The sequence below is a fragment of the Ambystoma mexicanum genome, chromosome 11 (genome assembly GCF_040938575.1).
Source record: "Ambystoma mexicanum isolate Mex_15411 chromosome 11, UKY_AmexF1_1, whole genome shotgun sequence".
Taxonomy (NCBI): domain Eukaryota; kingdom Metazoa; phylum Chordata; class Amphibia; order Caudata; family Ambystomatidae; genus Ambystoma; species Ambystoma mexicanum.
In genome coordinates, this window is record NC_090934.1 from 124,458,813 (window position 1) to 124,482,248 (window position 23,436).

Here is a 23,436-nt window from a genome sequence, read left to right on the forward strand (position 1 = left end):
TTCTGGAGATCATAACCCACGGCTACTGTCTTCCCTTTTGGCACAGGCCTCGCGACAATCCACCAGGGAACCTCTCTTTGCAGAGTCCGGATCCGCTCCTTGCGCAGGAAATTCAAGCCCTGCTGGAGAAAGGCGCCATAGAACTGGTGCCTGTAGCGGAGAGGAACAAGGGATGGTATTCCCCTTATTTTTTGATTTCCAAGAAAGACTGGGGATTGAGACCCATCATGGACTTGCGCGGTTTGAACAAACTCCTCAGGAAGGACAAGTTCAGATTGGTTACTCTCTCTCAAGTCCTCCAGGCCCTTCAGCTTCAGGACTGGTTGGTGTCACTCGACCTCAAGGATGCTTACTTCCATGTGCCGATCCATCCCAAGCACAAGAAGTACCTGAGGTTCGCGGTTGGCGACTCGCACTTTCAGTTTCGGGTCCTGCCGTTCGGATTGACCTCCGCCCCGAGGGTTTTCGCCAAGCTCATGGTGGTGGTGGCAGCGCATCTCAGGCAAGGGGGATTCACGTCTACCCCTACCTGGACGATTGGTTGATCAGGGGGAGCTCTCCCGAGCAAGTCCTGGATCATCTATCCGTCACCTGCCACTCCCTTCACAGGCTGGGCTTCTCCCTCAATTTTTAAAGAAGTCCCATTTGACGCCAACACAGCTGCTCCAGTACATCGGAGCAGTGCTCGACACTTCCCTGGGGCAGTGTTTTCCTCCCCAGGTGAGGGCTCTTCACATTCAGCAGATGGTGCACAAGTTTCAGCATGCCCAGACGCTCCCAGCGTTCGAGTTCTTGAGGTTGCTCGGCCTCATGGCATCCTGCATTCTTCTGGTGCCAGAGGCTCGCCTGCGGATGAGATCTTTGCAGTGGGCACTCAAATGGTCGCTGTCCTCCGGCAGGATGTCGGACTCGGTTCAGGTGCCGTCCTCGGTCGCCCGGGACCTTCTGTGGTGGGCCGTCGAAGGCAACTTGATGAAGGGGGCTCCATTTTGGCTTCCCTGGCCGGAGGTGACGATCGTGACGGATGCATCCCTCACGGGATGGGGAGCTCATGCCAACGGGCTGACAGTCAGCGGTCGTTGGTCTCCGGAGTCCAGACTCCATATCAATCTGTTGGAGCTGAGGGCCGTCACGCTAGCCCTGAAGACTTTTCTGCCGACTGTGCGAGGGAAGAATGTCTTGATCCTGACCGACAACAGTGGCCATGCACTACCTCAACAAAAAGGGGGGGGGCGCAGGGTCACTTCCTCTGTGCAGGGAGGCGATGCAGCTCGAGTTCTGGGCCATCCAGCAGGAAGTTTCGATCTCGGCAGTTCATCTGGCCGGAGATGAAAACATGACGGCGGAGGCTCTGAGCAGGCAGAGCGCGATCTCTCACGAGTGGGAGTTGGCTCAGGAGATTCTCCTGGAGATCTTCGCCCTTTGGGGGACCCCTCAAGTGGATCTCTTCGCCTCCAGTGTCAACCGGAAGTGTGAAAGGTTTTGCTCGCGGGAATTTCCTTCAAAAGGAGCCTTAGGAGACGCGTTTGTGGTGGAGTGGTCATTCCCGCTGCTGTACGTGTTTCCTCCAGTCCCCGTCATCCCGCAAGTGCTGCGGAGGTTACGGAAGCTCGGTTCCCCGATGATCCTCATTGCTCCGGCGTGGGCTCGGAGGACGTGGTACCCGGACCTTCTCGACTTGTCCATCTGCCCTCCACGTCGTCTTCCCTACCGAGATGATCTGCTCTCACGTGAGGGGTCAGGTTCTCCATCCAGAGGTCAGATCCCTCAACCTTCACGCTTGGCTTCTGAGAGGTTGAGGTATAAGGATTGGGACCTCCCTGAAGACGTGATGGAGGTGTTGCTTTCAGCCCGAAGGCCAGCAACAAAGTGTCTGTACCGTTGCCGTTGGCATAAGTTCTGCGACTGGTGCAGAGTTCAGAATGTGGATCCTTTTGCATGTGACATCCCCATGGTTCTGTCCTTTTTACTTTCTTTGGCCCACAGGGGCTTGCAAGTGGGTACCATTAAAGGTTACCTGGCGGCGCTGTCCGTCTTTAAGCGCTCGTCTGAAGAGTGTTCTTACTTTAAAATCCCTTTTAATTTCACAGTTTCTGAAAGGGCTCACTAATGTGTTCCCTCCGTCACCTTTCCTGGTGCCCGGTTGGGATTTGAACCTTGTTCTTAAGTTTCTTATGGGTGCTCCGTTTGAGCCTTTACATTCTTGCCCTTTGAGGCTGTTAACTCTGAAACTGTGTTTTTAGTTGCGGTTACTTCCGCTCGCAGAGTGAGTGAGTTACAGGCACTTTCAGTTAAGCCACCCTTCACTGTATTTCACAAGGACAGGGTTGTCCTTCGAGTTCGTCCTTCTTTTCTTCCGAAGGTAGTGACGGAATTTCATTTGGCCCAGAAGGTTGTTCTTCCGGCACTCTATCCTCCTCCGCATCCTGGTAAGGAAGAGGAGAGGCTCCATAGGCTTGATCCTAGGAGAGCTTTAAGCTTTTATGTTTCACGTATGTCCCGGGTCAGAGTGGACGATCAACTCTTTATTGGTTACGCTGGGAAGCGTTTGGGGCAAGCTGTGACGAAACCGACTTTGTCTCGCTGGATTATTTTAGCCATCTCGGAGTGTTACCGCTTGGCGGGTAAGGACCCACCGGCTGGCTTGCGGGCCCATTCTACCAGGGGTGTGGCTGCATCTACTGCCCTGCAGAGAGGTGTTCCTATTCGCAACATCTGTGATGCAGCCACCTGGGCTTCAGTACATACATTTGTACGTCACTATTCCCTCGATTCCATCCGAGGGCAGGATCTGGCCTTTGGCAAGGCGGTCCTTTGCTCTGCTATTTGATTGGCTGTTCTAAATTTTGATTCTAAATTCTTTCCCTCCTCCTTGCTCTGGTACTGCTTTGGGAGTCTGTCATAGATATGGAATACGTCGGAGGACCCAATCCCCTCGAAGAACAAGTTACTTTCTTACCTGGTAACGTTCTTTCGATGGGATGGTCCGACGACGTATTCCATATCGCTCCCGCCCTGCCTTCCCCGCTGCAGAATTTCTTTTGCGATTGCAGCTTACGTTCTGCAAGGCTTTGTGTCTGACTGGCAGTTGACTTATGTCACACGTTCTGGGGGAAAAAACTACAACTGAGGCTACGGGCGTCGTGCGTCCTACTTATCACATCGGATGACGTCGGAGGAGGTCCTCGACGACGGCGCATCGACGCAGGACGCAGACGATGAAAAAAAAAGTTTCAGAAGCAGCACAGCTGTGGTAATTGTCATACATATGGAATATGTCGTCGGACCATCCCATCGAAAGAACGTTACCAGGTAAGAAAGTAACTTGTTCTTTGCTTGACCTCCTGTATGACCACTTTGACCTATCCTGGCAGCTTGCCTACGGTCTTCTGGCATCTGTAGTTTTGTGGAGCTGGGGATCGAACTGAGTTTCTCAGAGCAGCACCCACGTGGTGGTCCCCCTTCTGCAGTTGGTCTCTCCTTTTAGAGTTCTTTGAGCTTTTCTCACTTTTTGACTTTCATTCACCACAGCCTGGTTCTTATCAGCTCTCCCCTTGACTCACCGGCTGTGATGAACCGCTTGGCTTTCCTCTAACTGAAGTCAAGGCCGGTACCACAGAAGCTGCAGTCTCCCTTGCTCTGGCTCATCCGCGTCGATACGCTCTGTGTACCGTTGACTTCTGCTGCAGCACACTTGGGTTATTGTCCTCAGTCTTGGGATTCCTTCAGCGGAAGGTTTGCAGGTTTTGCCGAAAAGAGCAAAGTTGTGTCTCCTTGTCGGCTGCTAGAAGTTTGCTGCCTTTCGCCTCATCTTGAACTGCTGGGTCTGTATAGTTGTCTCGTCGTGCGGTCTGCCTTGCTGGTACTGTGCTCTTGCTCTGCCTTTTTAACCCTGTGGGGAAGGGAAAGGGCCGTCTGGTGTGTGGGATTCCGATCAACTGCCTGGCCCTTGTATTGGGACATGCTAAACGGCTCTGGTGTTAATCCGTTCTCTGTTTGTGTTGGAAAAGGGGGGTGGGAGGGACAGTGGTTTTGAATGTCCGATGTGGTAGGATGGGGGAACAGGTGTTGAAAGAAGGGGAATTCTGCATTTCACCTGTTGTCTCCCACTCCCCAAGTTCCCCCCCCCCCCCCCCCATCCAGATGGTTCTCCCTCACTAGTCCACCCCCCAGGAACTGGATCCATTAGCGATGGCTGTGTCCTGGCCACCTGGATGACAGATCCCCGTGGTTTAGCCATGGAGACACCTTCAGGCAGCTCACAGTAAGGACTGGGAAGCAAGAAACATTATGCATTTAGACAAACCACAAAAAGCGTGGCATGAGTAGCATAGTGAATGAAGTAGCAGTGCCCCACTGAGTTGTGCCCTTGTCCAACACAACTTCCACACTTGCTCTGAGGTGGAGCTGTGTCCCTGAAATCAAAGGTCGTAACTGCTCACTTTTCTCTTTGCCCCCACAGTTTTGCCTTGCCTGCCTTAAGATTGCAATGGTGTACTTATCTTTTGACTGGGGACCCGTATGGTGCCCCAGGTGCAGAAGAACCAGCGAATATGCTGCAGCAGTACAAATCAACCTGCCGACTCTGTGCCTTTGCTGCAGTGAGTGCGGCTTATTTCAGCTTCCCTCATTTCAAATGAGCTGACAAGCACACTGCGTGCCCGGAATGCCTGCCGTGGTCTCTGCCGCTGCTTACCACATATGCTCATCCACAACTTGGCGTCTACGTTGCCTGCAGCTCGGCCCTTGCCTGTGTAATTCCAAAATCACCAGCAAGCAGCACAGGCTGGGGCAGGACTAAATGGGCCATCAAGGCAGTGCTCCATCATGTATCTGAGCACGTGATTCCGCCGAGCCTACTGGGAAGTGTAGTTTTCCCCTCCAACTGCAGTTTCCCACTGTTTGACACCGACGAACCTATGAGCCCTGACATCGTGACTCTTGCCACAAACCAGAACCCCAATTCCCAGTCCTCACAGTAGCTCTTGAGGACCTGCCAACCATGTCATGGGGCACACGTCGTCTCTTGTCCTCTTCTGAAGGGTCCTGCTGGAACCGAAATTGAGACTTCTTCACCGTAACCAGATATCTCTACAAGGGTTTAACAATCAATGGAAGCCTCAAACCCTCAATTTGTGAGCCTTCAGCGGTCTCATCAACAGTGAAGCCTGTTCTCCCACTGTTAGGGAGGATTTTCAGAAATGTGCCAATTCCCTCTACCTTAGAGACCCCCAGCAACCTCTGCTGTATTTTGAGGACTTGATATTTCTTTTTTTAACCTGGAGAGAGCAAGACCCTTTTTTTTTTCCCACTCTCGTATTTTAATGTGATTTTGTGCACTGTTTCTTTTAGTTACGGAGTCTTGACAAACTCCATAGGCATCATCTTTTACATTGTCACACCGCACCTTCAGTGCAGTGGCACAGGGAAGTCTTTCAGATTTCCCAAAGGTTTAAATACTTCTCTGGGATAAACTACTGTTTCCCAGAGCAGTACAGGGAAATTGACTTTACTTACATGTGTAACTTTCTAGACCCAGCACACACTCTTACAGTAGGGTGCTGGAGGGATTACTTAGTATCCCCTTTGTCTAGCTTCTCATGTAACATTTTTGTTACCCTTTGCTCACTGATTGGCTGGTGGCAGTGGTTTACTTATTACTACCATTATGGGATTTTACTGCGGGCTGCATTCTGCATTCGCATTCGCAGCCACAGTAAAGCACCCATGGGTGCCATTTTTGACAAAAGGTCCCTGGTTGTCTTTCCACCATTTCCTTGTGGAAAGGTCCTTCTTGAGATTTACTCTGTGCGCCAAACTACGTCTGGTCCTTTTGTTCATTTTGCCTTTGGTGGGATTGACGAGTAAAGCCCGCATCTGGCTCCAGGGTGTCTGGCGGGGGCAGGAAGCGAGGGAGGTGTCCGACACTCCCTGTGCTTAGTCTCCTAGGTGACAGGCATGCACTCTAAGGTGATTGGCCGGCTCGCTGTACTGGGTTACCGACAGCTAGGCTGGAATGAATGGGAGCAAGCTGCATAAAAGGTGAGGCTTTTTGGCTTGGAAGGCAGAGTCGAGCACTGGACAAAGGAATCCGAAGAAGAACTTGAAGACGCCTACTGCAACTCCTGGACCGTTAGTTTGTCTGAAGTCCTTCTGATGTGCATAAGCTCTGAATTCATCTAGACTAGAGAAGCCCTGCAAGGAGGCTTCTCCCTTTGAGTTGGTGGCACCAAAAGTATGCCACTTGCTCACACTCTGGAGCAGGGGTGGACTGTCCCATATGGAACTCTGGAGATTTCCCGGTGGACCTCTACAGCCTGGGCTTCTTTTGTGTTTTCAAATTTTTGCCATAGGAAAAGGGTTGGGCTTGCTGATAATGTGTAACATGGGGCCATTTTGAAAATGATTTCCGGGGCCTCTTTTGCTTCCCAGTCCACCCCTGCTCTGTAAGCTGGTTGAATTTCCACTGCAGTCGTTGCTGGAACCGAATAGCCAATGAGAGCAACACCAGATTGTGTGCGTTGCTTTTAAGCTGGCCAAGAGCTCCAGGAAGATCCCCCGGACTCCCAGGAAGCAAGACTGAGCCTGAGCCACCTCAATAGAGTTCTGGACCCCAGATGCAAGGAAAGACCACCTCGACAGCCTGGAACCACAGTGTATCTATTTGCGGTAGACGCAAGGAGCTGGAATACCGAAGTGCCACTTGTTTGAAGATTGTCAGTGACCGTCGCACTGCAGTTCAGGAGTCACCAGAAGTCCTCCCTCTTGTCTCCACGACTGAGGCCCAGGAACACCAGGATCTGCAGAGCTGCACAGGAACCATCTGCTGCACTTTCCTTCAACCTAAAGGTACTGTACAGTCTAAGTGAACTTAACTCTTTTTGTGCCACTTTGCTTGTTCTCATTTGGTTTCTCATGTAGAGTTGCTTGCATCTTCTACTACTCACAGGCCTAACATCTTGTGACCCTACATTTGATTCAACTTTTTCTACAAAGATTTCTAAAACATTGTGCAAGACCTTTACTTGCCTGCAAGAAGCTTTTCAGTTCACCTTGACTTTTGGTAACTTAAAATTGGCAGGCCTGGCTCCCTGAATGACTCTTCTCTCCTATGTTTGTGTTTTGCCTTCCTTCCAGGAAAGAGTTAACTAACTTTGCATTAGGGGGGGGGGGTTGAAAGTACTCAACTGATTAAGAATAATTGTGGGACCACTTGTCTTATTCAGAAACCTCTTTTCTTTGACACTCTCCATAATGTTCTAAATGCAACAGTGACATATTAATTTCCCCAACAACCTAACTATTGAAGTCACGTGTGGGTGTAGGTAGTGTGTGGGCCATTCCAAATGGGTATTTGCTGCTTTAGAAAACTGTATATTTATGTGTTGCATATTGCTCCCTTCTGAAGGCTTATTCAAACTGTTTAAACAATTATTAATTTATTTAAGAAACCTTGTGTGTAAAGTTTATTTGAATACTTGTCACTGTGAATATGTGCAACTCCCCTACTGCTAACATTAACCCCTATTATGATAAGCCTGGCTGCTCAATGCGCTTCCAACCTGTGTAGTGCAAACTTGCACAAAAGGTTGGGTTCCTATTGCCAGGAGGTCTGGTTTGTTGTAGTGCACCCAAAGGGTACTGCCTACAATCTTGCCTAACACTGGGTCCAAGAGTTCAAGGAGGTGGCAGATGTCAGAGGAGTGTTTGACATCAGAGCGAGAGTTAAGAGTGGCACTTTTGAGACCTATGGGGTGAGGGGGGTACATGGAACAGCTGTTCCTCATGCAAGCTGCTAGAGTGCCTGGGAGTTGGAAGTAGGAGGAGGTAGAGAGCCAGGCGAAGGTTGCAAGACAGGAGACAAGGTTGGTACTAGGGCTGTAGCGCATGTGAGGGCAGAAGGGGGCAAGGGTGCCCTTGAAGAGCAGGGTGAAAAATTGATAAGGTGCAGGAGTATTTTATCAAAGAGGAGTACGCTGGGTTGAGGACCCTGTACCAGGACAGTACCATTCAGATGGACATTGATGATCCCAACGGGTGCCACCATTGATGTGTGAGGAAGAGTAGGGAGAGAGCAGAGCAAACCTATGATGGGTCCATAGGCCAGGTGAAGGGACGACACAGAGGATTTCGGTAAGAGTTTCTCTGGCGGAGGCACAGACATGGGTGTTGGCAATAGATGGGCTGGGGTTGGCGGCCAGGGTGTGTCTTTTGATTATATTTTTTTTTCTGCCAGATTTAGTGAGAGGTGAGGGATAGGTGATGGAGAAGCAGTTGGAGAAGATAGGCGAGATAGCAAGTGCCAGAGTGGACACAAGATGTTGCACTTAACCCAGCAGGAACCTGAGGCGTATGGCAGAAATGGAGCTGGCACACACGGACAGAGATGGGAAGAGGATGATGTGAGAGCAAAGGGTGGGGGGATGACTGATTCGAGGGTGGTGAGTACCAGTCAACTTAAGTGTGTACACAGCTAAATTCAGCTTCAGGTTAAGACCAGAGTAGCGCAATGCAGGACATGCACGCAGCTTGTTTTGATTTTGGGCTAAAGCCGGGAAAAAAAAGTGATAGAATTGTACACAGCTTTAGGCTAAAGCTGAAAAAATGTTGGAAGTGCACACAGCTAAATGTAATTTTAGTGGGTGGGATTTGAGATCAGAGATCAAGTAAAGGAGTGGAAGAGGAGGTAGAATATATGCGCATAGGGCTGGTGAGGCTGACCTTCAGTGAAGTACAGATTGTCTGGAGTGACAAAGCCAGAGTCTGGGCGGTTTCTACAGATCGTTTTTCACATCCCAAGCTATTTGTTGGACCCGGATGGCATGGTTGCATTGCTCGGCTCCGTAATCCATATTGGCCCCCTAGACCCGGCCAGGCACGGACAGGAACAGACTGGGCCTTACCGTGTGGGCTGGCTAATGGCTGCCAGTGGCTTCTGGTTGGTAATGAGGCCAGTCTGCCCAATCGGAGTAGGCAGCAGGCACTGTCGCTATAGCTGACAAACGCTGCTCCGAATGCCATTTTTAAAAGACTTTTGCCTTTCTGCATAAAGAAAGAAATGTAATGTTGCCTTAGTTAAACCCACCCAGTACAGAGATGCACATCAGTGCGGCAGCATCAACTTCATTTTTTACACATGTAGAGAATTTCAGGCAGGATCGAGCACATTTAACAGAAAATTCAGAATTAATTTAAGAGGTCCCAACATGTCCTTTAGGGCTTACCTTGGCTGCGTGAGGTGGAACGCTGCTTCAACAGCTCCCAAGAAGGCAGTGGGTGGGGTGAATTCTGCCCTTGAAGTAGGTGTCCTGCGTTACCTGATGTGGATGGCATAGAGGGAACAGACGGGACCTTCCCGTGTGGGCCTTGCAAGTGGGTGTAGGCTAATGCTTGCCGGTGGCTCCTGATTGGTAATGAGGTCATAGTCTGCCCAATCTGAGTAGACAGCACGCACCAGGGCTACAGTCCGACAAACGCTGCTCCGGGCCCATTTTAAAAGTACTTTATACTTTGCGCAATGGTAACTTTTTCCAACATGTGGCAACAAAGTTGACTAAGAGAAAAAGTTTCTCTTCACTGACAGTATGAAGGACCTGTCAGTTTCCCCATAACAATTAGCAAAACCCCTGTGGAGTGCCGGTGAAGGCTGTGCTCCACTGTAAAAAGTTAGATTACAATACAGAAACAAACGCAAGAAGTTTGGGGGTCCATGGACTATGAAGGAAAAGTTGCTTCTATAGAAATCCTTTCTAACATATCCTTAAAACTTTTGCAAGAAGAGACTGCCAAAAACCCTAACCTTGTAAAATCCTCAGTTGAGATTTGAGTTCTCAAAACATATTCTTTGCGTGTGTGACACTATGAAATTGATTAATGTCTTAATGATCTAACCCTTGTTTATTGTCCTTAGAACTCTAAAGTACACATTCTGGACACTGAAACATTTGAAACCACGTTTGGTCCAAAAGCCCAAAGGAAGCGCCCCAGCCTTACTGCTTGTGATGTTCAGGGGCTCCTAGAGACGGCTAATGCTTCAGCAGAGAACTACAATCAAGAAAAAGATCGGGATCTAGTCGTGGAAGATACTGGTGTCAGGTAAAAAGCTGCATTCTAAGGGCATGAATTATTTTTGCAGGCCTTTTTTTGCATCTCTTTAGCTACCAGTGATCGGATTGAGGGGGGACTTATTTATTTTATGAATTATTGAATGCACTGTTGGTTAAGAATTGATGTAGTAACACTGTGATACTCCAACACTTACCTGCTTGGTATTAGGTAACCCACCATTTGGTATAGGTCTGTACTACACACGTTGGTAGTGTGACTGAGCAGCTAGAGGGGTAAATGTGAGCTGTAGAGCTCAAGCAATGAAATTCACAAATACAAGTAGCCAAGTAACACTTTCACTCAAAGTTTGTTATAAATAGGTAATAATTTAACATAAATTTTTACATAAGCCTTCTTTAAAAAGTACAAGATATGGAACAATAAAATATATTTCGAAGTGATTGTGTCCTCCGTATTCCTTATCTTGATAGATCATCTCCAGCTTGCTGGCCTCTGAATATTTTTTTTCAGTAGAGCGCTGCGCGTCGATGTCCCTCGAGCCGATGTCCCTCGACAGCCTCTGTATCGGCGCCGATGTCGTCATGCGTATAAATAGACTCGCACAGCGTCCGTTGCTCAGTTCCGTTTTTCCGCGCTTCGTGGGCCTCGGAATTGCTTTGCTTAGTTCGTTAGTCAGAGAATATATTCTTCATTATTCCTTGAATACCAACTCTTACTCGATGGCTTCCTCATCCGAACCGACGACTCCATGGTCCGCCTTCAAAAAATGTCGAGACTGTGGAAAGAAAATGTCGTTGACAGATTCCTCACAGGATCTGTTTGTGGTGCCTGGGATCGGAGCACCAATGTTCGGAGTGCGAGGACTGCATGTCCATGACGGCGAAAGCCTTGAAGGAGCGTAAGGGGAAGCTTGAGAGAGGTAAGACAGTTAAAACTCCTTCGAAAGTTTCCTCAGCAGAGTCGAGACATTCGTCTCCTCGCTGACAAAGGAAACATTTTTGTTCTAGGTCTCGAAGCAGCTCCTACCACTCTTTGAGATCCAAGCATTCAAGTAAGAGACGTCGAAGATCCCCTTCCTCTTCTGTTTCTCCGGAAAGAGTGACATGCCCCACAAAACATAGCTCTACGGCTGAGTGGGAGGAATTCCGTAAAAGGATGCTTAGCGTCTTCGAGAAAGCGGCCTCGACCCCCTCGAAGACAGCTGAGGGTGATACCCTGGGTGAAAGACCTGAAAAATCTAAACGCTGCGAGTCGTTGCACCCGGCGAAAGAAACTACTCGAGCGTCACAAACCCTAGAGCAAAGGCACTATGCCATTGTCGAAGGTCCCTTCGACGCATAAATCTGCGTCATCGACGCCATTATCGAAGGGCTCATCGACGCATAGGTTGATCGAATCGACGCCGTCTTTGTCGCTGCCGAAAAAGAACAAACCCACGGCCGTCACTACCTTCCAGCCAGTGGTCATACCCAGGGCCTCTGTCATGACTTCGAGGTCATCGACAACCTCGAGTAGGATCCCGATCCTCTCGCGTTCTTCGAGGCCTCTTCCAATCTTCTCGATGCCTTTTTCTGTGTTTTCGAAGCCTTTAACGTCCGCGTCAACGACGTCCCAACCAATTATGACAAATTTAGCCCCTTCTGCTCTGGAAATGGGATTTAAGCCATGTCCAAGGTCTGAAATTATCAGACCTTTGTCTTCAATTTATGAGGAAGGGGAGGATTCGGATCAAGAAAGACCTTTGGGTTGCAGAGATCTGCAACACCAGAACCAGAGGAATTTACCTCTGAGGAAAATAGGTTGAAGGACCTTTGAGAATCCTTACATGAGGCAAGTTGGTTAGATACTTCCCCAGAAATGGAATTTGCCAGGCCAGACCCAGGGGAGCATGCTGAGACCTGTTACGGAATTTTAATGGCAAGAATTATGGAATTCATGGGTTGGTCTACACCTTCATCTGCATTCCAACAGGATGACCTTACAGATGGTTCCATTTCACGCTGCATTACAAAGAAAGATATTAGCTAACTGGGAAACTCCTGAGGTTATCCCGGCGGTTAACAAAGTTATCAGCCAAATATAGGGCATCTACTAATGACCCTGAATTTTTATCAAACATCCAACTCCAGAGTCTGGTTGTTCAAGCAGCAACTGCATCACGCAGTAGATCGGCATACCCTACTGTTCCACAGGACAGGGATGACAAAAGATACGACTCTATGGCTAAGAACGTTTTTTCTGCATGTAGCATGGCGTTGAAATCTATTAACGCTACTTGTACGCTCGCAAGGTTCAGCCATACACTTTGGGAGTGTGCTTCATCAGCGGCTGACTGCCTCCCAGAGGGAGAAGAAAGGGAAGCGTTTCTAAACATCATGAAGGATGGTAAAGACGCAATGTGCGAATCCCTTCAAACTGGCATTGATTCTGCTGACCGCATCAGTAAGGCCATGGCGGCAAGTACTACAACCCGCAGATTTGCGTGGTTGCGAAGTCTGGGTTTGCTCCAGATGTACAAGCCAGACTTTTAAATATGCCCTTTGACGGGTCTTATTTGTTTGGTAAGAAGGCGGATGACAGCCTAGAAAAGTTAGACATCCAAAGCAGCAGCAAAATCCCCAGGAGCTGCAATCCGTCAAACGCCATATCGCCCCTCAGGAACCTCTTGGAGAGGTAAGTCCTTTCGCTTTTATTCCGCATTCGGAAAAGGCAGAGGACAGTCGGTTCAAAGGGGTCAAAAAAGATTCACCCGAGGTGGACAGGGTAAAAATACAAAAGCAGCAGGTGCCTCTTTACACTCGGCACCTGCATCAGCCACTTCTAAATCACTCTGAGGACTCTCCTCACAAGACACCAGTAGGGTGCAGGCTAACTCAACATCTGACGGAATGGCAGGCTATTACGTCAGATGCTTGGGCATTGGAGACAGTTGCGCAAGGTTACTGCCTGCCTTTTCTACGCATTCCTCAGTCATCCACTGGGGAACAGCTCTCAAAGTTCCAGATCCGCCCCTCTTGCAGGAAATTGTAGACTTGCTGGAGAAAGGTGCCATAGAACTGGTACCTGTAGCGGAAAGGAACAAGGTCTGGTACTCTCCCTACTTCCTAATACCGAAGAAGGACTGAGACCTACCTTGGACTTACGAGAATTGAACAAGTTCCTCAGGAAGGACAAGTTCAAGATGGTAACTCTTTCTCAGATCCTTCAGGCCCTCCAGCTCCGGGACTGGTCGGTATCTCTGGACCTTCAGGATGCTTATTTCCATGTGCCAATCCATCTCAAACACAGGAAATACCTGAGGTTCGCAATTGGCGGCTCTCATTATCAATTTCGAGTTCTGCCATTTGGGCTGACCTCTGCCCGAGGGTCTTCACCAAGCTAATGTTGGTAGTGGCTGCAAGTCTAAGGAGGGAAGGGATTCACGTCTACCCCTATCTGGACGATTGGCTAATCAGAGCTGTATCTCCGGAACAAGCTCAGATCCAGCTAGATTATATTTGCCACTTCCTTCATAAACTGGGCTTCTCCCTCAATTTAAAGAAGTCACAGATGATACCATCACAGACTCCAGTTCATTGGAGCGGTCCTGGACACTTCCCTGGGAAAAGCCTCGCCACCAGAGGTGAGGGCTCAAGATATTCTGCAGATGGTCACCAAGTTTCAAAATGCCCACCGTCTCCCAGCCTTCGACTTTTTGAGGTTGCTAGGCCTCATGGCATCCTGCATCTTCCTTGTGCCAGAGGCTCGCCTGAGAATGAGATCTCTTCAGTGGGCACTAAGAACTTAGTGGTCACAATTCTCAGGGAGAAAGACAGATCTCCTTCAGGCTCCGGACAAGGTGGCTCGAGACCTTCAGTGGTGGGCCTGCCAGGAGAACATCTTGAAAGGAGAACTGTTTTGGCAACCATGGCCAGAGAACAGTAAATGCCTCACTTACGGGGTGGGGAGCCCATGCCAATGACTTGACCACCAGCGGTCGTTTGTCTCCATCGGAGTCCAGACTACATATCAACCTGTTAGAGCTGAGAGCAATCAGACTAGCGCTGAAGGCTTTTCTGCCAGCTGTACAGGGGAAAAATGTCCTGATAATGACAGACCACACAGTGGCCATGCACTACATCAACAAAAGAGGCGGCTTAGGATCACTGTCTCTGTGCAGAGAGGCGATGCAGCTCTGATTTTGGGCAATCCAAGAAGGAATTTCTCTCGGCAGTTCACTTAGCCGGAGAGAAAAACTTGACAGCAGACTCTCTGAGCAGGCCGAGTACAGTCTCCCACGAGTGGGAACTAGCTTAGGAAGTCCTTCAACAGATCTTCACCCTTTGGGGAACCCCTCAAGTGGATCTGTTCGCCACCAGCATCAACAGGAAGTGCAATCAGTTTTGTTCAAGGGAATTTCCCCCGAGAGGAGCTCTAGGGGACACGTTCGTAGTGCATTGGGAGTTTCCACTTCTGTATGCGTTTCCTCCAGTCCCTGTCATTCCTCAAATGATCAGGAGGTTGAGAAGGTTCCGGAAAGCCATGATCCTAATTGCCCCGGATTGGGCCAGGAGAACGGAGAACGTGGTACCCTGACCTTCTGGACATGTCCATCTGCCCTCCAATTCGTCTTCCACTCCAGGAGAATCTTCTCTCTCCATCCAGACATCAGAACCCTCAACCTTCACGCTTGGTATCTGAAAGGTTGAGATACAAGGATGACGTCATGGAGGTGTTGTTTTCTGCAAGAAGGCCATTAACAAAGACTTTATATCGCTGCCGTTGGAACTAATTTTGCAGCTGGTGTAGAGAAAAGAATATCGACCCCTTTTCATGTGCTACACCAACGGTGTTATCTTTTCTACTCTACTTGGCAAATTCGGGCCTTCAGGTTGGCACTATCAAGGGCTATCTCGCAGCGCTATCGATCTTCAAGCGCACTGCAGAGGAGCCATCGTATTTCAAGTTACCCTTACTAATACAATTTCTGAAGTGGGTTAACCAATGTCTATCCACCAAGACCATTGCAAGTTCCCTTATGAGACTTAAATTTAGTCTTGCATTTCCTGATGGGTACTCCTTTTGAACCACTCCACTCTTGTTCACTAAGGTTTCTCACCCTTAAAACTATCATAAGATAAGATTTGCTCACCCTCCTAGCAGATGTCAATGCCACTAATAGTGGCATTGACATCTGCTAGGAGGGTGAGCGAATTACAAGCTCTATCTTGTAAACCCCCTCATACAATTTTTCATAAAGACAAAGTTGTTCTACAAGTGAAGCCTAATTTTCTCCCAAAGGTGGTTTCTGAATTCCACATCACTCAGATTACCTTACCTTCATTGTATCCCTCTCCCCATCCGGGGGAAGAGGAAAAAAGGCTGCATAGGCTGGACCCAAGGCGAGCTTTGAGTTTTTACATCAGCATACTTGCTAGGATTAGGCAAGCAGACCAACTGTTTGTAGGTTACTCGGGGCACAAATTGGGATTACCGATAACAAAACAGACCATTTCCAGATGGATTATTTTGGCTATCCTGGAATGTTACAAACTGGCAGGGAAAGAGCCTCCTCAAAATCTTAGGGCTCATTCAACCGGGGGTATCGCAGCCTCTTCGGCCCTCCAAAGAGGGGTACCGATTCGAGACATATGTGCGGCTGCCACATGGTCGTCCGCGCATACCTTCACAAGATTTTACAACCTGGATTCCTCCTCTAGCCAAGAGACTAGATTTGGCAAGGTTGTGTGGTACTCTGTGCACTCTTGAAGGGAAACAGGGCTACTTTACTCCCACCTCCAGTTACACGCCACTGCTATGGGAGTCTACCAAGATAAGGAATACGTCTGAGGACACAATCCCTTCAAAGAACAAGTTACTTCTTACCTGCTAACGTTCTTTCGATGGGATGTTCCTCCGAATTATTCCTGATCGCCCCTCCCATCCATCCCCTCAGTGCTTACGCTCCTTCTGGGTCACTAATCAATTCATGTAAAACTGTTAACGTCAAAACGGAACTGAGCAATGGACGCTAGTCTATTTATACGCATGATGACGTTGGCGCCGATACGGAGGCTGTCGAGGGACATCGGCTCGAGGGACATCGACGCGCAGCTCCCTCTACTGCAAAAAAAATTCCGAGACCAGCAAGCTGGAGATGATCTATCAAGATAAGGAATACGTCGGAGGAACATCCCAGCGAAAGAACGTTACCAGGTAAGAAGTAACTTGTTCTTTAAAATACTTTTCCAGAATCAGTACAAGTTAGTAGATACTCAATATGCTTTTTACACACTTCCTACCCCCGGTGGTGACTTCATTCACAAGGACAGTAATAGCATTTATATATCACCAGTTATACTTTGCAGATGCTGAGGTTGCAGAAAGGAAAGATTAAAGGAAGGAAAAAGGTTAAACAGGTTCTCGGGGCATGTGAGTATACTTAAATCTTCCAATAAAGTCTAGACAAGCCTTTCCCAGCAATAACAGTCTAAAACAAGTTACCACCTATGAGGAACAGAAATATCAGTCAATGGACTAGAAGAGTCTGCAGGGAGCCAGGGCAGCCAAAGTCAATTGGAGCCCAGTCTATGGAGCTGAGGCACTTCTTGGGTAACAAAAGACTTGCACAAAGTTTTTGTACGAATCGCTTGTAGGGTCACAAGCTGTTACATTTGTGAAAAGCAGAGTTGGAATCCACTCTAAGGTAAGCCACTGGAAGTCTCAACTGAGAAAAGCAAAGCCCAAGACAATGAGGTAAGTACCCCAAGTCTAAACAGTGCCTCTGGTTTGAAGATTGGTCCAGCTGGATTCTGTCCTGTTGCAGTGATGCAGAGTTGCTGAGCCTCAGTCGTGGGGACAAGAGGGAGGACGTCTGGAGGACTCGGTGTCAGCAATTTGGAGATCGTCAGCAGCTATGGCTCTTAGGATCAGCGGCACTTTGCGGTTTAAGCGCTTGGTAAACAGCACCACTGCGGATCTCGGATACCGGTTGGGCTTCCTTCACTCCTTGAGTCCTGCCCTCTGATTAGGGGACTCGCGCTATGGTCGTCCTGCTTCTGGAGGGTCCTCTGGAGGGTCTTTTGGAGACTTGTGGAGCTTCGGGCCAGATTGCAGACGTTGCACTAGACGATGGATTTCTCGGCCCCTGGCACTTGGTTCTTCAAGAAGTACAGCCAGTCAGGGAAAATGGTCCAGTGGAGTTCTTCTCGGGGTTAGTTGGGCCTGTTAACCCAAGGGAACAAGTCGTCGTCCCTTCCGGAGTTTCTCTTGTCGAGCAGCAGGAGTTTCAGCACAGCAGCAGGGCTTCACCAGGCAACTGAAAGGTCCAGTAGGATGCAGCAAGCTTCGTTCAGTTTCTTCATCTGGTGTTTCTCGCAGTTGACGACTCTGCCTTTAGTCCCAGAACCCTCGCCTTTTAAGCAGGTTTCTCCCATGTACAGCCTAAGCTGTCAATCACACAGCAGGGTGGCTGCCAATTAGAACTGATTGCTTTCATGCACTCCTGTAGACAAAGGACAGGAGTTTCGGGAACCTCCCTCACATCATGCCTTTCCAGACACACTGGAACCAGAGGTGGGTTTCAGGACTGTAGCCCACCAAAGGCAAAACAAAGTTATTAAACACGGCTTGGTGCCCAGAGTAAAACCCAACAAAGACCGTCCAAACAGAAAATGGCGTAAAAAGACCGGGTCAATTTTGACAAAATGGTCACCCATGGGGGCTATTCTGCAGCTGATTGTTCAGCCTGCGGCAGAAAAGCACAATGGTAGGAAAATTAAACCACTGCCACAAGCCATTTAAAGTAGTGAGGGTAACATAACAAATGTTAAAAGAGAATGTAGGATAAGGGGCTACTAGGTAAACCCACAGCACTCCACACAAGATGGTGTGTGCTGGACCGACAGAGTGAAGGGAAGTAAAGTCAATTTCACTTTACTTTTCTTGGGATCAGTAGTTAACACAAGAAAAGGTATTTAGATTCCTCCTAAGGTTTAAAGGATTTCTCTGACACTGCACTGAAGGTGCTGTCTGTCCCCATACACAATGCCTATGGGGGTTGTTTGACTCCAAAAGCAAAGTTAGCATATAATCCAAATTCGGTCAAAACACATGAGCGAGTGAGCAAAAGGTCTCACTCACTCCACGGTTAAAATAAAAAAAGTTCTAAAGTCCAGCAAAAGAGTTGGGGGGTGGGGGATCTCGAAGGTTGAAGTGAATTGGCACAGAAATGAGAATTCACCCCAACAGTCTTGTATATATTCATTTATTTTAGCCTTTTTAAAGCACTCGCACAGCCCAGGGGCATCGAGGCGCTGTTACTGGAATATGTCTTAGTTGCGTATTTATAACATGCTTAACCAGAGGTTTCTAAACGTGGACCTGGGGTTCGAACCTGTGTTGCTTCGTGTCGTCTTGTTTCCAAGGCAAGCACGTTGCTGCTGAGCTATCCTCCCGGGACGGGATTATGGACCTTCCATTAGAACTTTGTGACAAAATCTGCACAACAGCAACAATGTAATCGTATTGATATCTGAGCCATGGGGAGGAGGGCAATGAAATATTGAGGCGGTAGGTGTATGCAGGAGAGTTCCAGGAATACTTGCTAGAAAACAAAGACCCTTGTATGCAGGCAGTATTTCAAATGCCATCTGGTTTTACCACCGACTGGATTGGCAGTCTGGAGGCCTTTACATGATTTGGTATTCCTGTGGAATACTCCTTGGGATAAATAATTTATTTAGGATGTGGATCACCTGCCACAAACTCAACATCCACCAAAAAGGTGATGATGAATAACAATAAAGCCCACCCACAGCGTTGTTTTTAAAAAATAAGGTTTTACTCGAGCAGGTATGCTTAAGCCTACTGTGCATTGCTGTATGTTGTACAGAAGCAGCAAATTCCACTACAGTGCCAAATACATTTCCATCCCCCAAAAAGGCTCTAAACTAATTTTGAGGGGACAAAAAATGTACATGCAGATATTCAGAAATGTAGCATGCAGTACTTCTGAAAATCTGCAAGCTTCCTCCCTGACGGAGCAGTGGTAAACTGATCTGGATAGCACTTGGTTTCTCCATGTAGTAACCATACTTTGGATATTGACATTTTTTTTTCTTTTTTAGAAAATTCTAGATTTTGGGATAGCGTGGCAATTATGTATGTCGCTATAGTGAGGACGGTGGCTAAAAATAGATACTTCTGTTTGCTTTTGTTACAAAATAAGTTAAGGAATAATATTATAGAATTTGGTGAAAAATAAAACTTGGTTAAAGAAATCTACTATGAATACATGGGAATTGTAGCAACTGACAAAAGTGAATTGTTTTGATTCTGTTATGTTATTATATTGTATGTAGTGCAGCTTCTGCCATTTTCAGGGTCTCTTGGGGTTAAGGACCTTTAGAGATTGAGATTTGGTTGGTAGCAGCAGAGCGAGTGCAAGATTGCTTTGCTGTTGTATTGATGAATGCTCATCGTAAGCAAATGGACTGCTTGAGCCTTGGGTAGCATATTTTGTTGTGCTTGAGCCTTGAGTGGGTTGATCTGTGTGCTTGTGTATTTAGTGTGGGTTGGCATGGAAATTTCAGTTCATGCAGGTTTGGTGGGGTTTCTAGTAGTTATGTTTGAAGTGTGTAAAGTACTGTGGTGCAATGTTAAACCTATTGGAACAGGTTGGGAGGGTTTTACTAAAAATGAACTAACATCAAGCTTTGTACTGTCCATTTATTGCAATCTTTTTTTTTTTTCTAGAGATGAAGTTCGGGAAGAGATCTTTAAGAAGGGACAGTCAAAAAGGATCTGGGGAGAGTTGTACAAGGTACTTGATGTACATTGAATCCCTCCTTTAGGTCTGGAAGTCAAATTAAAAGATGCTTGTTCTGTTAGATTTGTACTGGAGGCAGTCAACATTTTGTAGAAACCATGTTTGCAGAAACCTGTTCACTTTACATCACCTTCAATTACTAAACTAGTAATCCAGGAAACCTGTCCAAAGCAAACCTGCAATCGCCTTGAGTTGCTTGCAAGTGAAACGGAAGGGTAGTTCCCAATGCTGGTTTATATGCATTTTCAAAGCTCTCCCAGTTTCTAAAGGCAAGGAATAAAGTGGTATGACCACGATCGCTAAATGTTGATCAAATGCTGAACCTGTTTTAATGCCTGGTGTTGGTTCCAAAGTCCTAATCTAGCTTTTGGACCAGATGGTGCCGGATTTCTACAGTTGATCCCTGTTAGAGTACCACATTATCACTTTGTGTATCTCCCCTTTGATGGTTACATAATCCCTCCCCCTCCCCCTTTATTGGGCTCATGCAGATTCATCAGCTTGATTTATGTCATTAATTCCTATCTGACGTCTAAGACTCTTTGAGACTGAGTAACTTGTTAAGGGCACCAACAATGATCAACTGTTGGAATTGAGCAGCCATCCTCTGGGTTTTGAGGTCCAAAGCTTCAGCTTGCTTTTCTGTTCTGTTTTTATTTTTCCTATTCCACCAAAAAAGATGAACAAATTGTTTGCCACAAACGAAAAATGTAATACATTTTAATTTCATCTATTATTTGAACACCAAATTTTCATTTATCTCACATTTACATTCTCACATGAATATCATGTGTATGCTTACACTGATTAATTTAGCAGGGGTGGCAATTTTCGACGCTAAACACACTGCTTATAATCAGAGCAAGCATACAAATATGCTAGTCATGTAAGTATTTAAATTGGTGGTAAATTAATGGGTGAAATTAACATGCGTTGAGTTTACTGCAAAACAAATCAATGAAAAGAGACACACTAACATATGTCTCTGGTCATCATTGGCAACAGGGATTGTTCTCTGAACCTGGTAGAGAGAAATTGGTTCTGGCGGAAAGGGCTTTTTAATAGCTCCCTATAAGGATTATCCCATTGTCTAGTAATTGGCCAAGTCTGGAATTAGTACATAGTCCAGAGTTTCTGAATATATCACTCTCTTGAGCACCTATACCCCCTGGTACCCACACTCTCTGGCACCCTTGTGACACAACCCAGTTATCTTAATATAAAAACACAGCAAACATTAATACATGGCCACACCTGTTTTGGTGCTTGCTTTATTTGAAAAGAAACATGTTTATTGGAAAACCTAATGTTTTCTTTTTGGAGAGAGTGCCATCATTTTAAGAAATAATGTGATTATTAAATTCCTACTTTTTTAGGTTTTTATCATGCATGTGGTTTTCAACTAATGCATTGTCAGCAGAAAATCAAATATCTGAAAAGGGGGTCTATCAAACATGAAGAAAATGTCTAAGTTCCCACTTTCTCCTTGGAAAGCCAGGGTTGGGGGACTACTCATCAAACAGCTGTTACAAACCATTTTTGAGAGAATTGAATTTAATCTTTGTCTCTAATATACTAGTGCTGAATGAATGCTGCAGTGTCATTCTATAATCCGTATCTGATGTCCGGTAGTCTGTAATTGATGCCTAATATTGCTACACATCTGATTTACATATTTAAAAAAAAAAATAATTATCCTGCATTACGCTTTCCCAACATTTCTTTTCTGTTGCACAGGTCATTGATTCATCCGATGTGATCATTCAGGTTCTGGATGCCAGGGATCCAATCGGAACTCGCTCGCCTCACATTGAGGCTTACCTTAAAAAGGAGAAACCATGGAAACATCTAATTTTTGTACTAAACAAATGTGATCTTGTCCCATCATGGGCCACTGTAAGTAGTGTTATGTTTACTTAAGTGCCATTCTTGTGATTTTATTTTCTGTCTGCCCAATTCCAGTTTTTCTCTGGTCGAAAAACTTATTTAATGAAGTACAATGAAAGGGCAGAGTAGATGGCTTAAGGGCATGGTGTTCTTGCCCATGTTTCTAATCAAATTAAGCAAACCGCAAAATATTCTTGGTACTTCTGTTATGAATGAATGCTGGGGGCTAACAATACGAGACCTCTCAAAAATCGGGGTTCGCAAATTGAGATTCGATGAGCAGGAGCTAAAACCAGCTCCTGGATGTCGGGCATCACCCTCTAGGCACAAGCTACCGCAGGGGAACCAGTAGCTTCCAGAGATGCTTCTTTAACTTTTTGTCCCTTTTGTATGAACCATTGTATTTAAATGTACATTAGATGTGTTCTAATTCTTCTTTATTAACTTTCTCAAACACCCAAAGTTAATGACAGATTTACATGTTTCGAAGGCACCATTTCATCCTAGGAGCCGAGTAGCTCCTGGTAGCTTTGGTTTCAAGCTAACCAGGCTCTACTATGCTTGAAGCAGGAGTTAATTGGCTCCCAGCTCACCTCAAGCTCGAAACCCTGCAAAAGTTTTTTTTTTTGTTTTAGTTATTTTTTAATTTGGTGTCAAACTTTTCCATCATTGTGAAGTAAAATAGAAAATGAAAAGAAAGGAGGAAAAAAAAAGGAAGATCAACGTCCAGGCTCTGTTGTGGTTCAGAGTTTTCTCCCGTTGAGATCAAGGATACTAGAGTGGAAAAGGGCAATGGTACATGTATATTTGTTGTTTCCGCGGAGGATGGCGGCCCATCTTTCTTCTGTATTCATTTGTTGTGAAGCGAGATCAAAGTGGGAGCCAAATTGCTTGCGTTGAAGTACAAGAGACTGACAATCCATAACCAGATGGAATATGGTTTCCGGTATAGTTTCAGTTTTGCAGACGCGGCAGTAGTTTTGTGCTTTTGGAATCTGTCTTGTTGTAGCCAGATAAGTTTGTGGGTAGAATGTTCAGCCGGATTCTTAGAAATGTTGATCTGATGGTTTGATCAGGAAATGATAACAAGTACGGCTGTAGTTCATGTATTTTTCTGTTATCTTTGTTACATTGAAGTGTCTGTAGGTGTTTTTCTGTTGGATGGTTTTGATCCAGTCATTCTGTAACAGTTTGGTTTTGGCGTGTTGAGGACGCATGATTAAAAGTTCTTAAGATATCTCTTCCTGCTCCATTTCTTTGATAGATTTTTTTTTTTTTTCATTTTTCTAACACTGTGTTGTTAAGGGTGTTTGGTTGGGTTTTCAGGATTTGGATAGCAGGGGTTTTGTCGTCCGATAGTATTTTACGATAGAAATCTAGTCGTTTCCAGCATACAATGGATCCGATGGATTGTGTTGCTAGTTCGTATTGTATTCTCGGCATTGGATACGATTGAGAAAGAGTTGGGATCTTGCGCCAAAAGGTTGACTCGAATTTCACCCAATTTACTTTTTCTGTGTTCATCATGGTCTCTGTTCCGTATGTTATTATCGGGATGTATTTTTGCCTGTAATACGCAATGATAGGTTTAACTGAGAATTTTCCATATTTCCTATGGAGAATGCATCCCTGTCGTGCCAGTGCTTGAGCCTTTTGTTCCACTTTATCCAACC

The 23,436-nt window shown here is 46.6% G+C and overlaps 1 protein-coding gene across 1 annotated transcript in view; it reads left to right on the forward strand.

The window, feature by feature from the left end:
• Positions 1 to 23,436, forward strand: part of GNL2 (G protein nucleolar 2) — a 448,358-nt gene that overhangs the window by 183,369 nt on the left and 241,553 nt on the right. The window contains exons 5-7 of the mRNA XM_069622651.1: positions 9,911 to 10,095; positions 19,804 to 19,870; positions 21,614 to 21,772. Coding sequence (XP_069478752.1) covers positions 9,911 to 10,095; positions 19,804 to 19,870; positions 21,614 to 21,772 — 411 coding nt within the window. The remainder of the gene's footprint in view (positions 1 to 9,910; positions 10,096 to 19,803; positions 19,871 to 21,613; positions 21,773 to 23,436) is intronic.